General features: G+C 41.0%; 1 protein-coding gene across 6 annotated transcripts in view; it reads left to right on the forward strand.

The window, feature by feature from the left end:
- The window catches only part of MTAP (methylthioadenosine phosphorylase), a 31,495-nt gene extending 14,768 nt beyond the window's left edge, over positions 1–16,727 (forward strand). For 4 of the 6 annotated variants that reach the window (XM_082336065.1, XM_082336068.1, XM_082336069.1 and 1 more), the window contains 5 exons: positions 5,862–5,964; positions 9,535–9,774; positions 10,909–11,031; positions 11,660–12,038; positions 16,430–16,727. In XM_082336065.1, coding sequence (XP_082192191.1) covers positions 5,862–5,964; positions 9,535–9,774; positions 10,909–11,031; positions 11,660–11,806 — 613 coding nt within the window. In that variant the 3' untranslated portion in view covers positions 11,807–12,038; positions 16,430–16,727. The remainder of the gene's footprint in view (positions 1–5,861; positions 5,965–9,534; positions 9,775–10,908; positions 11,032–11,659; positions 12,039–16,429) is intronic. The other 2 variants (XM_082336066.1, XM_082336070.1) reach the window with 2 other exon arrangements.
- The last annotated feature ends 183 nt before the right edge of the window (positions 16,728–16,910 follow it).

Consider the following 16,910-nt stretch of genomic DNA (forward strand, 5'->3'; position numbering starts at 1 on the left):
GGTCTTTTTTTTTTTTTTTTCCCTTTTTTTTTTTTTTTGATTTTAATACCTAAAGGTATTTAGGCTGATCACTTTGTTTATACAGATTAGATCATAATCATCCTTATTCTGCCAGTAGTACTTGGAAATGAGTAATTTTAGTATTGATATTGATTTATGTAGGAAAGATACTAAATATACGTGGGTACATGGTTTGGATGACTCCGAGTGAAGCACCAGTTATTTTGACAGCATTATCTTCTAGCAGTGAGGCGAGCCTAACCGTGCTAAGCTGTGAGTTGCGTGAATGGTAAGAAGTAACCTCTGGCTACCCAGAGAGCCTGCAGTTTTAAACAAGAAACAGAATGATCGCAGAGTTATTATCTGCTACGGATGAGGGGTGGAAGTATGGAGAATCTAACTCTTGCAGAAGGGCATTAACAGAGCCAGGAAATGAACCCAGATATGAAATCTGAGACCATCCTTCATCCAAAATGTCATTATTAAAATTAACAATTCATTTTGAAGCTACTTAATCTCCTCCCACAGCTTTAAATTTCCCAGCACTTGCCAGTCTGCATCATAACTTCTGAGCTGGAAAGGAAATAATCAGCATGGTTAAGTTTGGGTTTTAAGAACATGTCCCTTGCAAGAAGGAAAAAAAAAAAGGTTATAGAACAAATCAGTATATTTATCTGATGTGAAGATGAGCGAAAGGACAGGAATCATTTACATTGCAGCAAAGAAGGCAAATAGTATCTTGGGCTGCATGAGCAGGGATGTTGCCAGCAGGTCGAGGGAGGTGATCCTTCTTCCCCTCTACTCGGCACTGGTGAGGCCACACCTGGAATACCGTGTCCAGTGCTGGGCTCCCCAGTGCAAGAGGGACATGGACATACTGGAGAGAGTCCAGCAAAGGGCCATGAAGATGCTGAAGGGGCTGGAGACATCTGGGGCTGTTCAGCCTGGACAATTGAAGACTCAAGGGGGATCTCATCAATGTATATAAATATCTGAAGGGAGGGTGCAAGGAAGATGGTGCCAGGCTCTTTCCAGTGGTGCCCAGTGACAGGACCAAAGGCAATGGGCACAAACTGAAACACAGGAGGTTCCCTCTGAACATTAGGGAATGCGTTTTCACTGTGAGGGTGACCGAGCACTGGCACAGGTTGCCCAGAGAGGTGATGGAGTCTCCCTGCTTGGAGATACTCAAAAGCTGCCTGGACAGGATCCTGGGAAACCGGTTCTAGGTGGCCCTGCTTGAGCAGGGGGTTGGACCAGATGACCTCCAGGGGTCTCTTCTAACCTCAGCCATTCTGTGGTTCTGCGATCTGTGTCTTCACTTAGAGTTTATTCAGATGGTCACCAGTAGTAATGGCATAGCCCATTTATGAGCAGTGTTTCATTTGGGCAGGTAAGTTTTCATTTCAATGTAGAAGAATGGGAACTTGTGGGGACTTCTTTCATGGCTTCAGAAGCTTCTCAGAAAAGCCCATGAGAATGTTTCAGTGTGGAAAACAATATGTAATATGGATTTTTAAATCATGACTAGCTTGCCGTTTAATTCAGAAAACTGACAAGTCATAATAGTCTGTTTCATTTGACAATTTGATTTCTGTGATGAGTCTTTTCCCTGATGGTCTTTGCCAGTGGGTGTTAGACTGCTGGTTCTTTGGAGGTCGGGTCTGCATTTTTGCCTTTCACAGGGGTGTATCATCTGTAAGAGTGATCACATTATGCATCATAAATCATTATGAAAACAATGCTGCTGATGGGAAGATACTTCTATGGGACAAAATAGATTAATTGTCCACCAAAGTCTGAAAAGATGCAATTTTTCTGAAATACTTTCTAATGAAGGATCAGGGTCCTGCAAACAAACTACGTCAGCCATCTTGGAAAGAAGGCACTGGTTAAAGCTGCAAAAACAGTTGGTTATTTTCGTTGAAAGGTACCCTGGCTTCTATATAGTGATTGACCCATGCCAGGCAGTGCATAGGAGGGAGGCTTGGGTCTGGATGGGAAGGATTTACACAAGCTGCCATTAAAATCAGTGCCTTCTAGGTGTCCAGGGGCCTTTTGGTATCTGGGCTGTAGGGAGCACATCATGATTCTCCTTTCAGGTATGAAGCAAGAAGAAGAAACAGTGAATGGGAATGGAAGAAGAGCTAGAATTGAGCAGAAAGCTGTAGGCAGCAGCTGTAATTTGCTCCCCTTGGGCATTCATGCTGTGGCATTAATGACAGGGTCTCAATATATGGAGTTGTGTAGGACTTCTGCCTAGTTTAGGGCATAGGTTTGACTTATAGTTTGACTTATACACTGAATAGGTGTAATTAGAACTGTATAGCATTTCCAAACTTTTGAGAGCTTAATTCTACAGACCATTAGCACTCCTGGTGTTTGTTTTCATATATAGAGTCTCCGCTTTCTTCATGCTTATCTATTAGTGTGTGTGTTAACAATAAAAGATATGTTTTGTTAAATAAGTACCAAAATATTTACATGGTGTTCTCCCTACTTCCAAATCCAAAAGTAACCACAGGTACTATTATCGGCTACAACAGTTGTTCTCTTCTTTGAAATCAGGAAGAATTTTTTTTATGCCTTTGGCTCCTGTTAGTTTATTACAGCGCTGTTAGTCCCTTGGCTGGATCAGACTGATGAGGGGCTTTTTAATACTTTCTGTTTGGTTTGCTGCTGATGTTTGCTAGGAAAGAAGAGTAAGAAGGTGACTGCTTACTGAGATGACTCAGTCGGGAAGATGCAGAAAATAGCTTCATAAAAGAAATCCTGTAACAGCTGCCAACGTTATTGTTTGAATTCTTTGTGTCACATGCACCACTACAATTACTACAGTATTGTTACGCTGTAAAATTTTTCACGGGAGAATTTTCTTTCAGTGTCCCTAAAGAGGCAGAGCATGTGGAGATGCTTTTTATACAGCAGATGCCAGTGTGAATTTTCATTTTGTTCTTTAATTACTAACAGCTTGCTGATAATTCAACACTACTGGAAGAAAGGGGAAGGTGATGATGAAAGTGGTAGAGGACTGTTCATCACAGATATAAATGATTGATTTGTTCACTTATTTGAGTTGGATTTTGCTTCCTAGCATCGGTCATAGCCAGCATTGCCAGAAAATCTTGTGTTACTGTGATAAAATCAAAATGAAGGAGCAAAAGCCACCTTACTGTCTGATTAAAAGTGTGGCTATTGCTGCAGGGTGGGGAGCACAAACTCTGCACACACCTTCAAAATTACAGTACATGCAGCTTTGAATTTGAAAAAGCGGTAAGGGCAAGGCAAGCACGGCAAAACTATGCAACAGTGCAAGGGTTTGCTTGCGCTATGAGTACCACTGTTGTCTTGAGCTTGATACGCAAGTGTTTATGCATAAAAACATACATGCCTCTTTCCCAGGGAGCGAATTCCCTTTTCTCCTGTACCACTGTCCACTGTTTGGCACAGAGGCAGCATGAGGGTCCCGTGGGGGTTCTCTGTAGAGAGCTCTCCTCTACAGAGGTCAGATGGCCAGCAGGAGCTATGCAGCCGCAGCTCTTAGCTGCTTGCTTGTAGTTACCAGTCCAATGCTTTCAGGTGCTGCTTCTGATCTGTCTCACGGGTGGCATCTTGGTACTTTCCCTTTATGCTGTCCTTGATATGCCTGGATTGTGCGCTTCTACTACAAATAGTGTGGCTAGTTTCTGGGCAGGCACTTGGTGACTTCTTCCTGTTTTAATGTAAACAATCAGGCAATTGTATAACATTCAGTCGTGCTCTGTTGTTAAGCAGGCTCTCCTGATGGAGGATATGTGGACTTCTCCACATTTAAAACTGTGAGATCCAAGGAGCAGATTGTATCTTTGAAGAGTGGCTGTTGAGTTCCTTATTTCTTGTTTCCTCCTGGCTCCTTAAGGACTCATCAGGGTATGTGGGGAAGATCTTGAAACTCTTTAGTGAGGAGCCTTAGGCAATCCTGTCATTTGCTCTCTGGCTCTTGGTCTCTGTGAGAGTAAGACAAGGAAAGTATCTGTGATTCTCTAACCTTCATTCTGTCTGCAAGGGATACAGAGGAATTGTATTGCAGCAGTGAAAACTACGTGCTGCTGCCATGTACCTTGCAGGCAGGTGAGTGGGACAGATCAGGATGGCCAACTCCTGACTTGAGTAGCAGGGCTACAGACAGGAGGAGAGGCTGAAAGGCATTCCTCTGTGCCAGCCATTCATAGATAGCAAGAATCAGAGACTGGTTCAAATCTGCCTTTATTCTCACCCTAAGCCTGGCAACCTACAGACACATCAGCTGGCCCTGTAACAAATAGCCATGGCTGTTGCAGAGTTGCAGCCTTCCATGCAGAAGAGAAACTGTTGCACTCTGAGTGCAAACACATGTGGTCCATTGCTCAGAGCAGCCATAGGTCTTACCGTTGTTACTTGTTCCCATGCAGTTTGTATGTACGGTGCTAAACATAGTGGGATTTCTTTATTAGACCATGTAGCGATGTGGCCGTTCACTCCAAAGAAGATAGGGCATCCGAAAGTCAGAGATTAAGATTTGTACATAATGTGATCTTTCCTCAGGGCATTTCTAAGTGAAAGGGCCTGACTAACAACATCTGAAATACTATAATGCAGGAAATAGGTTATGACTTTTCCCATTTCCTCCAATTCTAAATAATTCATTAGCAGACACTGAAAAAAAGTGTGTAAAATCAGATACATGCTATTTGTAGTTCTTCAGTATCCCATAAAGGAAAAATTAATATTAGTGTTTCAACCAATTTTAACAGCTGTGTCCCATTTTGCATATGTTCTTAATTTGCTGATCTCTTTTCCTATTTTATAATCTCATCCTTAAGGCTACCCTATTGGTTCTTTTGTTTTTTCAAATCTACTCTAACATGTGACTTGTATTTAAAACCTTCTTTTAAATATTTGCTGGTGACTTGGGTGGGGAACTGTTGTAAACAGTATTACCAGCAGAAATTTTGTATTTTAACTGTGGGTTGAATTTGGCTGTTGCCTTACTTTTCCCCTATAAAGGGGAATATGTCACACAATATGTGACACACTGTGGGGAAGAAGGGCATGTCTCAAAGGTTTTTGTTCCAGAGGGTTTTCGCCATCCAGTTGGCTGAATTAGCTTGAGGCAGTGCATTTGAAGGTAAAGTGATAGTGGGCAACAGTTCCAGTAGTTGTCAAAATGGCATGCTGGATGGTAATTTCTGCAGCATGTTTGACCATTTCCATGCAAGGAAACAGTTTCTCAATTGAAAGAAGGGAGAAAAAGGATTCTTCTACTTGGAAGCTGTCAATGCATGTGTGTAATCTTTCTGAGAATATGAAGACATCCTGTTCCAGCATTTTTCTGGATCAATTCACACCTCTTTTGTTCAGGAAGCTGTTCCTATAAATTCCCATCCTTTCACTGTAGGAATGCAATGATATGAACAATCTCTATTTTGACTAGCTTTGTGGTAATTACGACTTGATTTCTTTCCTTCCTGAAAGCTTACTGTGCTCTTTTTTTCAGACATTACTTGCCTGATTATTAAATTTAGCTGATTTCTTCTGGGTAGAATTGCAGCATAATGTGGCTGTTTGTGTCAGGAACAAATCAGCATTTCAGTATCTTGTTAACAATAGATTTTCTCTGATTAATTGACAATGCATTACTGGAGTACGAGTTTTATACTCTTGACCTCAATTCTGAAAGGTTTGTACAGAGGCAAAACAAGATTACAGGTGGTCATTAATACCATACTGATACTTTTGTTCCCTCCCAGGAACGCTATGTTTTTGGATTTGTGTAAATTTCTTGCTTTCTTTTCTGTTTTCTTCCTGTTCTTCTCTCTGAGCATGTTTTCTGTTTTTTCTAGGACAACTAAAAGACATTGTACTTTCTATGATGGGCAGCATTCCACTCTTTCAGGAGTATGTCATATCCCAATGGCAGAGCCATTCTGCACCAAAACCAGAGAGGTTAGTGAATTCTGTAAAAGTGTTTAGAAATTTTATTTTTATGGCACTTTTTCATGATACAGTAATCTAATTCCCCAACACAGGACACTTTTAAAATTCAGCTGGACAGGGTGCTGGGGCATCTTGTCTAGTCCGTGCTTTTGCCAAGAAAGGTTGGAGCAGATGATCCTTGAGGTCCCTTCTAACTTGCACCTCTTTATTCCTGTTTCTCAGGTATGTCATGGTATTAAAGAAAAATGTTAACATTTGGAAGGCATGGGAGGTAAAAGATCTTGTGTCTTCCTAAGGGAGGTATGCAGAAGATGTCAGTTGGCAACCTAGATTTCCCCAGGGTCTTAATAACAGGACAGAAGATCTTTATTTATCAGGTAACAAGGCAAGAGAGCAACAAAGTGGACAAAGCAGGAAGATGGAATTAAGAATTAGTTCCTTTTTGTTCTGAATAAAGCTGCACCTATGGTAGCAGCACACTACATGCTTAATAGAAAAAATTAAATAAATAGTACTTCAGCATTCACAGAAATTACAATATTGCATTTGTGCTTTTGTGCATTGTAGCAGTGGCTGGTGGTGGAGAGTCAAGGCTTAGTTTAAAGGATGTTAAACATAGAAACAAGCCAGATTGCAGTAGCCTTTTATTCTTAACTGTTGCTCTTAGTTTTGTCACTTCAAGATTTTTGGGCTTCCAAACCACTTAGACTAAGCAGTGTGAAACACTGCTCTGTTTTTCAGCACCTTTATAAGCTTCTGCGAGGAGTGTATCTGTGATTAAATGTGCCACCTAAGCATATTCTTAGACCTGAGGAAAAGGGAAGGTGAAGATTGAACTGCGCATTTGGGGGTGTTGTGGAGTGCTCTGATCAGAAGCTGCAAGGAGGTGCATTCTCCGGAGGTGCAGGAATGCTTACAGAATCAGTCATATCCATCTCGGAGACCTGCTCTCTGTGCAGTCAGTTACTGCACTGAGCAGGACAAAGCTGAATTGTGAAGCAGGTGGCCCAATCTGTACCCAGAGCATTTACAAATATTTGTACTACTGAGCTATTCTGCTCTTGTCACCCATTCATTTCAGTGTTATTAAAGGCTATTTTTATTAATTGGCCAGAGTGTGGTTTTGAGATATCCATCAGCAGGTCCACAGCACTATTAGTAGAACATTGCTTCAGTGCACTGGGAATCAAGGTGTTTTGGAATGAAGTAAAGACATTTTAAATCTCATGAGGAAAGAAACCACTACATATTATACATGTGCATGCTTTTGCCCTTCTTCCGTTGAGCAGCAAACTGTGCAAAATACTTTGCATTTTTCATGCAACAAGAGCCTAGCCACACGCTCTTACCAAAGATCAGTTGGCATATAGTTGCTTACTGACTTTGAGCACAATGTCATGTCACAACAGCTACAAGGAGTGATTGGCAGTACTTCACACTGTCTCTCTCATTTTTTAAAAAAGGTAAGTAGATACACACAAACCATTTCCTGAGGTTGCAGGAAACATACACCCAGGCTAGCTTTCATTTGATTGTTAAGTAGCTGGAGAAAATGTTATTTGTGTGCTACATTTTTTGAAAAGCCAACAGAGAAATGCTCCTTTTAAAACAGAGAAAAAAACATTTAGGTACTTCCCAGTCTCACATGTGATCATTATCTCATTAGCCTATGTGTTCTAATCAGCCTAACAGATGTTTTAAAGAACATGTGGTTTTGAGCTCTTAGCAAGGCTGAAAAGGGATACTTTCACTTCATTTGAAAATACCAGATAAAAGTGACTTAAACTTTTTTCCTGGAACTATCCCTCAAAATTGTTTGGATCATTTCAGCCCAGTTTATCCTAATTCAGGGGAATTTCATAGATAAATGCAATAATAATAAAGCCAAAACTGTTAATGTAATAGACTAATTAAGGAACTTTGCATCTGAAAACTCTATATTAAAACTTTATATTAAATTGCGTTTGTGCAAATAAGTGAAAATACTCCGTTTTATTTGGTTTATGCTCTGTAAATTAAATGAGAATATTAAAGGAGTTTATCTTTTCTCCAGCTGCAAACTTTTGAATAATGTAGGGTGCCTTGGTTATTACTGCTTTCAAAAACTTGGGCTCACTGCAGTGAGTTGGAGTTTTGTAAAGAGTTTCGGGGAAATACTGCTGAACTGTGGTTTAAGTCAAATCACAACCGAAGTTGTCTATTTATTTATTAATGATGTGTAATTAACTGGCAATCAGTGAATCATATATTCAGAATTAATATCAGCAATAAATCACAATATTAGGTGTGATTAATATTAGGTTAGCTTACAGCATGCTAATAAACACCTACAAATGTCTAAGTGTCCTTCTGTGGCTAATCCCCAGAAGCTCTGCTTTACCCCTACATGCATATTCACGTGGTTGCATGCACAAATACCCTTCCCCAGCACACGTGAGTTACGTGCACACCCACCCTCTTCTAGGAGTGCAGGTTTACCTGTTCACACGCATCTGCAGTGGGAGATGTGGGTACTCCAGCTTTATGTGTGCTTGTGCTGCTCCACACCATCCACTGATCCACGTGCCAGCGAGGAGGCACCCCACAAGGTCACGCAGCACACTCGAGGTGTCACTGCTTGTTGCACCCATGTGTGGTGGGTCAGCCAACCAACTGGAGTGCAGGCTTCTCGCAGCGTTTTGCAGGGAGGCTGCTCCACCTGGCCTGTGTGAAGGTCATGATCCTGACACAGCAGCTTCTAGTGGTCTCAGACTAGGTTTTCACTGCCGCTGTGTTATGAAGGTGTCTCCTGTCCTGTCACAATTTTTCATGCTGCTTTTATACTTCTTTTCAAACTTTTATTTTCTGTTGATGGTCATTTGAAACAGATGTCATCATAGTTACTTTCCCCTTCCTACTCAGGACCATTATGGGTGTCCTAGTCCCATTTACACATGCTGGTACAGTCTTACTCCTACTGTATCAACTGGTGTTACCCAGGCCATTTACCAAGAGAGAAAGTCATGATGATTCTGCCATATACAAGGTCCTAGTTGGAACCGTAAAGACTAATGTGAAGTACATGGTATATGTAAAGTGTACAGCTCAGTTACTGGCATGGGAAAATGTGGTAATAATTTCTCTACAGATTCCCAGGGTACTCTTTGAACTATATGCTTGTAAAGTTTTACTTTCAAAAAGTAAATTTCCTATTTCTGTTCTCACCAGCTCAACTCCACCACGTGGTCACGTAATGTGAGTGGAGCATTTTCACCATTCTGTTCTCAATGTAAGCACAGCCTGAATATCATGCAAAAATTTTCTGTTTTCCAGTCTTCTTGGTCTGCATTGGAAACAGTAATCCAACTGATACTAACAAAATCAGATGAGTTCAACATTGTTCCTGTTAGTAGGACTATTAATTTCTCTTGCTGGATGAGGAAACTGAAACTGATTCTTGGTTTTGGACAGCTGTAGCCATGTGAAGCTTGACTGCTTTGTATGAAGCTAATTTCTTCTGTATGTAAGTTTTCTGATGGGATGCAAAAGCAGTGCACCAGGGGAATTATTTCCTTTTCCTGATATTGGCATGTTTTGCAGGTTCTTATTGAGACTGCCAAGAAACTTGGGCTCCAGTGTCATTCCAAGGGGACAATGATCACAATCGAAGGCCCACGTTTCAGTTCTCGAGCAGAAAGCTTGATGTTTCGCAGCTGGGGAGCTGATGTTATCAACATGACCACAGTGCCTGAAGTGATTCTTGCGAAAGAAGCTGGAATGAGTTATGCTAGTATTGCCATGGCAACAGATTATGACTCCTGGAAGGAACATGAAGAAGCAGTGAGTGAAACTTTTCTTCCTCTGGGTCTTGTCCTGAGGGATCTGGATGAGAACCTGTAGGTTTTGATAAGAGATAACATACTGAATGTTCTGGTTTTGGCTGGGGTAGAGTTAATTTTCTTCACGGTAGGTGGCATGGGGCTATGTTTTGGATTTGTGCTGGAAACAGTGTTAATAACACAGGGATGTTTTAGTTACTGCTGAGGGGTGCTTAGGCAGACTCAAGGCCTTTTCTCCTTCCCACCCCACCAGCGAGCAGGCTGGGGGTGCACAAGAAGTTGGAGGGGACACAGCCAGGACAGCTGACCCCAACTGACCAAAGGGCTATTCCATACCATATGATGTCATGCTCAGCATATAAAGCTGGGGGAAGAGGAAGGAAGGGGGGGATGTTCGGAGTGATGGCATTTGTCTTCCCAAGTAACGGTTACACGTGATGGAGCCCTGCTTTCCTGGAGATGGCAAAACATCTGCCTGCCAATGGGAAGCAGTGAATGAATTCCTTATTTTGTTTTACTTGCATGTACAGATTTTGCTTTACCTATTAAACTGTCAATATCTCAAGCCATGAGTTTTCTCACTTTTACCCTTCCGATTCTCTCCCCCTTCCCACCAGGGGGGAGTGAGCGAGTGGCTGTGTGGTGCTTAGTTAAGCTGGGGTTAAACCACAACACTGAACTGAATCTGTTCTTACTTAACATCAGTATCCCTGAGTTATTCTGGATGCATGATTGTGAAAGTAAGCGCAGAATAAATTGTTGCTACGTCATTCATTTTCATAAACTTGCCTCACTACTGGCAAACCTTTTGTCTCCTCTTGTCTGAATCAGGGGATCAGTGTGTATGAAGCTCATGAGCTCTGCGTATGAGCTTGTCGTCCCGTAACTGGTCTAGTGTTTTTTCTTTTGCAGCTCTGTGAAAAATTATGTATCTGCTTTAGTTCTCCTATTTGTGTAAAATACAATCAAACATACAGCCCCAGAGGAAAGAAGATTTTACTGGCTAAAAGGATTGTGGAATTTTAAGGCTTCACCTTTTCACTTAGAGATGTATGAGTTAAATGAACTTATTTGGGTATTCAAAATGTGTGCCATCAAAATTGAGAGACAGTACTCAGTTTTATTGTATTTCTAGGTTTCAGTGGATAAAGTGTTAAAGACACTGAAAGGGAATGCAAATAAGGCTACTAGCATACTCCTTACTGCTATACCTCAGATAGGTTCCATGGAATGGACCGACACCCTGCACACCCTGAAAGTAAGTATGCGCATGAGGCTGATGAGTATTGGGGAGGGACAGTGTATGCATATGTATACATAATATAGGTGTATGTTCCAAGATGTTTCTGCTTAAATCATAACTTCTTAGAGTAGATGCTTCAACAAACCAAATCTATTCAAGATGGGCAAACAAATTCATTAAGACTCTCACAAGCTTTATTGCAAAGATCTAGCTTCAGTTTTACAGGAAGTATTGCAAAAGGTAAAAAAAATAAGGACATCTATGTATGGTTGATGAAGCGTTATCCTTCATAGCACAGGTAAGATACAAATCTATGTGAGTATCCAAATGAAAAACCTGTACCTCTACTCAGCTTTAGCTTAGATCTTAGAACAATGAAAAGCCAAGCAGAGAAGACTGAACCAAACCAAAACTGTTGTGCTCTCTTTAATATGTAGAAGGAGAGGAGTCTGTTACAAGATATGGGTAATAACCAGTTTGAAATTATTAGAACCATGTAGTCCCACAGGTTTCAGATCCATAGTGCACTAAAAAAAAATGGAAAAGAAAAACATTTCAAAATATATTGGTGAGGGAATTTTTAGGCAGAATTTTTCTCTGACAAGAGTTTACTTACATGTTTTATGTCACCTCTGTTTCACAGGCATGCTTGAGATTCATTTCTAGCTATAGCGTAGAGGGAAAGAACAATGTTAAAATAGTTTGGATGTCTGTCCAACTTCTCAACAAGCTTTTTGTGACGACTAGTCAATTCCAAGAGTACAAGACCATGAAGCACAAGAGCAACTGAGGATTACATTGAGATGATGTGGGAGACAGGGAAAGAGAACTGGAATGTGAAAGACAGACAGCAGACAGAAGTGGGCCACAAGGATCTCTGTTAGTGGAAGCAGTAGCAGTCTGAAAAGAAGAAAGCCTGTTGAGGAAACTTTTTGAGACAGTCCAGTCTCCAAGGACTCTCTCCTCTTAGATTCGTTCTTTCTCTTTTCTGAAAATTGCTGTCTTCACTGAAATTTGAATGGGTAAGAAAGATGAACACAGACATAACTCATGTCTTCATATACCTGAAAGTGTGTCCCTGAAATTCAGCTATCAACAGAACTGTATGTGCTGTAAAAATCTTCCATGTCTTCTAATTGTGATCAAGTTTTCAGTGTTGTTTCCAATATGGTTTTCTTGTCAGTGACTCTCATGTCTAGTTCAGTCAGTGTCCTAAAAGAAAGACATATTAAGCAAAATTCACCCCAGACACTGACAAGCATACTTGACCAGGTCAGGTTCATCGAGGTCCAACCCAAATCCTTGAAATGAGTCTTTTGCTGATTCTTCACTAGAAAACCTACTTTTTATTAGGAGGTCTTGGATTATGTTTATGACTCTTCCTCGCCCAGTTATCTGAAACAGCTCTTTTAATGTCACCTCTACACATGTATGAGAGGTAACTGACTTTTCCCTTTCCCTTTTGCAGCCTTTAGGAAGTTGTATCATGGATGGATAAGGGATAGAACAGAATCAGTATTCCTTCTTCCTCTCTGATCCACAGGAAACATTTTTAGAGGACTAGGCCACACTTTTTGTTTAATACAGATGCCTAGCTACACAAAAAAACTCAAGAGTTTGAACAAATAATGTAAAAAACATGCTAGATATTCCTCAGCTACTTTGGTCACGCTGGCATGCAAGGAAATTTCCCAATTATAAAACACTGCTTGGGTACTGAGGGATCTGCCTCCAATTCTGGCAGGTGTGCTTCAGTAAGCAGTGTCCTGTTGCTTTCCCTTGCATGATTGTGCTGATTCTTCATCAGGAGTGAAAGGGCAGGTGATTGGAAAGAGCTGGCACTGAGTTTGCAAGGTTCCCCTTTAATGAATGCTAACCCTTCTTTCAGTTCACGGTCAGCTGTTTAAAACACTGATTCAAGTGCTTCCTCCAGCTCAGTCCCTGAACTACTATTTGCTGAAAGAAGAAAATATGGTGCACCAGAGAAAGGGTCACTCCATTCTAATGCAGCTTCTTACACTCTTTCTCTTAAGTATCTGCTACTGCCTCATAACAGTGATGAATATTGAGATAGTTTCAGTCAGACTTGGCAATTCTTATGTGTTTATGCTCTTTGCTGATAGTGGTTTGGTTTGAGTGATAGTATACTGAGAAAGGGAGTTGGTCTGAAGGCATTAGAACAACTAGAAACAGGAACTAGGTATTGGCAGTAGGGCTTGAGATTTTATGTCAGGAGAGTAGGAGTCAAAATTGTTTCTGATTTAACAACCAAGTACTCTGGAAAAGTGGCAGGGAAGTCTGAGGCTTTGGAGGCTTCCTCTGATTTTACTTAGGAAGGGCAGGAAAGGCTAAAAATCTTTCTGTTTGAGGTCTTAAATGGTGGTAGAGTAGATGAAGGATTGGTCCTGGGCTTCTGTGTTAGTGAATAAGGAGAGAGGCAACTATGCAATACAGCAAAGAGAGGTATGTATGTATGTATGTAGATGTGTTCTTCTCTATATTTTACTTTGGGAATTTTGAAGGTCAGATGATGGGTTTTTTTGAAATTATCTTTTTTGGAGGCACCTTTTCTAGAGCTTGAAGGCAACACCTCTTGCATGCCCCATGGTAATGTGGTAAGGAATGCAGATAAGGGAGGAGCTGAGCAAGACTGCAGCTGGTACTCTGCAATCAGTAACGATGTAAAGCCATGCCAGCCTATATCCAGGCCTCAGCTGGGCATCTCAAATGGGCATTTGCTGGTGTCTGTTTCTAGTGTTTGGGGAAGCATGTGAAACCATAAAGCTCTACATGGACACAACTTTTCCTTTCTGAGCTCTCTAATCTGGCTGCTATGACTGGAGGAGCTTCACCAGGCAGGAGAAAATATGCTGCCCATCTCTTTGCCCAGCTGCATTTATTTGTCTTTTCCCATGGAGGTACGCATCACACACGCGTGCGCGGTGGTGTCACCTCTGAATCTCACAGTAGTCTTTAGGAAACCCTGGAGTGTTGAAGCAAAAATGTCCAAGGGCGGATTTTCTGCTAAGGGTTAAGCTGCCTGCCATACGTTCCTTTTCATGTGTCATTTCATCTGTGATATGCCAGTGAGTTTAAGTGTAGTTTGAAAGTTACTATTTTTTAACTGCCTAAGATGTCTTTAGGCCAGTATTTCCTGGCTCTGTTGCTGTAAGAAGAGATCATTCTTCAGGCTCAGGTTACATGAACTTGGAAAAAAAGGTTTGGAACAAACTTTTCTGCAGGCACAGCATCTTCCTACAGCCTGTCATTTTGAGGCATGGCCAGGGTACAAAGCCCTTACTTGTTCTGAACAGGGTATGACAACATTTATGTCATGGATCAGGAAGCACAGATGATGCTATTGATCACAGTGGTACAAGTGATTTCTGACTGGTGTCAGGGAAATTTCTGGATAGGTTGGGTCAACCATGGATGTTGTACAGCTGGATCTGCTGTTCACTGGGAAGAGTTGTTTAGTGAGGTGATAATCACTGGCAGATGTTGCTGTAATGCTCATGAAATAGTGGCGTTCAGGATCCTGTGGGGAGCAAGGAAGGCAAGTAGCAGAGTAGAGGTGCTGGAGTTCAGGTGAGCATACTTTGGTTTAACCAGTGAACTAGTAGGTATCATCTCATGGGAGGAAGCTCTGAAGGGGCAAGGAGCTCCAGAAAGCTGGCAGGTCTTTAAGCATTCTCCAAGCACAGGAGTGATCCACAGAAAGACCAATCAGGAGACTGACTTGGCTAAAGAGGAAGCAGAGCTCCAGTGCGAAAATGCAGCGTTCAAGGGTTGGAAGCAGGGACAAGCTACAAAGGAATCCAGAAACAAGAGCAGGCGTGTAGGGATGGTTTCAGGAAAACCAAAGGTTGCCTGTAGTTGACTCTTGGAAGGAATGTCAAAGGCAACAAGAACTTGAGCCACTGCACTGATATCAAAAGCTGATTGCGTAAAGCATGGGCTCATTGCTGAATGAAGTAAATGAACGAAGTGACAGCAGACAATTTCAAAAGGGAGCCAATATAGTAGATTCTTTTTTATCTTTGTTAGGAAAAGTGTTGGTGAGAGAGGAAAAACTGTCTTGTTGAAAAGAATTTTAACTTGTAACAACTGGGAATTGAGCTCTGTACCTTTATTACAGTAAGGTTTGACCATGTGAGGATCAGGAGAGAATGTGTACTGGGATGGTAAAAGGAATGTCATGTTGGAACTGATTTTTCTTACGGCATGGGTGTCAGAAAATCAGCTTGTGGTAAGGTGTCAGGGCTTCTGTGAATGCTCCTCAGATAAACAACTTGACTCTCTGAGGAGACCTGATATTACCTGCCTTCTTTTAACTTGCATACTAGCCTATGTGAAATGATATTTGTCAGATCTCTGATACAAGGAATAATGTTGTACTTTGATAAGAGAGCTGTAGTAAGTGAATACTATGGGATAGCTTAGATTGGATAAGGTATCTATAGATGTGTTTCAGCACACTTCATCATTGACATACTTGGGACTTTAAAGCTAACAAGTTGAAGGGCATAAAGGTTGACATTTTTTGGTCATTTTTTCTAGTCTATCACAAACTGAAACTGACATTCGTAATTCCTGTATGTAGAGCTCTGATCTTGTAAATCTGCTTGAGTAATGTTCTTCTTCAAAAAATACCTCAATGAAATCAGTGAACATATGTGACTAGAGTGAATTGGCTCAGGTGAATAAGGTGGAGGGGCAAAATTCGTCAAGGCTTCACTTAAACTGTAGTTGCAGTGGTCTACGTACTGTGGTCCTTGCAGGCTAAGGACCTCTGAAGAAAGCTGAGACTGAAGTGTTTCTCAGGTCCTACCCTTGAATATCACTAATGTCAAAGTTGGCTGTCCCTGCGTAACACGAGCATTTCATTCACTCCCAATCAGTGCACCTTTAGGGAAAGGTTTCTGTTCTTGATAGCTGTACTTCAAAATGATGAAGAAACATGTAGAAATCACTTTTTTTTTTTTTAAGGAATTTCATTTTCATAGCATTCTGATTATATTTGTAAAGAGCTTTCTATGAATGTGATGCATGTGAGCAAGTATGCTAGCCTTAAAAACGAAAAGCAAGCTGCACCATTTTTCATTTGTATCCTGTGAGCCTAAAGTCCTTAATTTAGTGTGTCTGCAATATGATTGTTGTTTTCAATACCAATAAGCCTGTTATATAGGTTTAAAAAGTTGTAATGACAAGTCCTTGAACTGTTGCAGGGTATGCCCTCCCTGTAATTCTTCTAACTTCTGTGGTGTTGCAGGAAGTTGGAGATCTATGCACATGGGAAGAGTTACACGTTTGTAATCCAAATGGAAGCTATGTAGTCTGCCTTTACATTGAAGAGTAATTCTGCTCTGCATTGGCAGAGGAAGCATTTATCTACTTTGACTTTGTATTTCAGACAACAGTGCAGTGTTCGGTCATCCTGCCAAAGCAGTAACAACCTGCATGGACCTTGAAGTTTGGGTGTTCACGAGGAAGAGTGCATCACTTACAGACCTGTGCAGAAAAGCCCTTTGCTGACAGCATCCTGAACGCTCCGCTGGCCTTTTGCTGCTTCATTGATCTGAGCAACTCTGGTTTTAGTTTGTGTTTTAAGTGATGAATATACTTGAGTGCTTTGAATGTATGCATTTCATTTTTTAATACAATTTGACTTCAATAAAATAATTGCTGCTTCGTGTCTAGGAAAAGAAACAAATGAAACCTATGCTTCTCCAAACTGTGTGGAAATTCTTTTTTTTTTTTTTTTTTTTTTTTTTTTATTCTAGTCATTAGTGAGTGACTTTTGTTTTCCTGACAATGACTTTTGCCATTCATGGAGCAGGTTGGTGGTAATACCTTATAAGCACCACTTTTAGAAACCCCACGGAAAATGAAAA

This window comes from Platalea leucorodia, assembly GCF_965183815.1.
Source record: "Platalea leucorodia genome assembly, chromosome: Z".
In the NCBI taxonomy this organism is placed as follows: Eukaryota; Metazoa; Chordata; class Aves; order Pelecaniformes; family Threskiornithidae; genus Platalea; species Platalea leucorodia.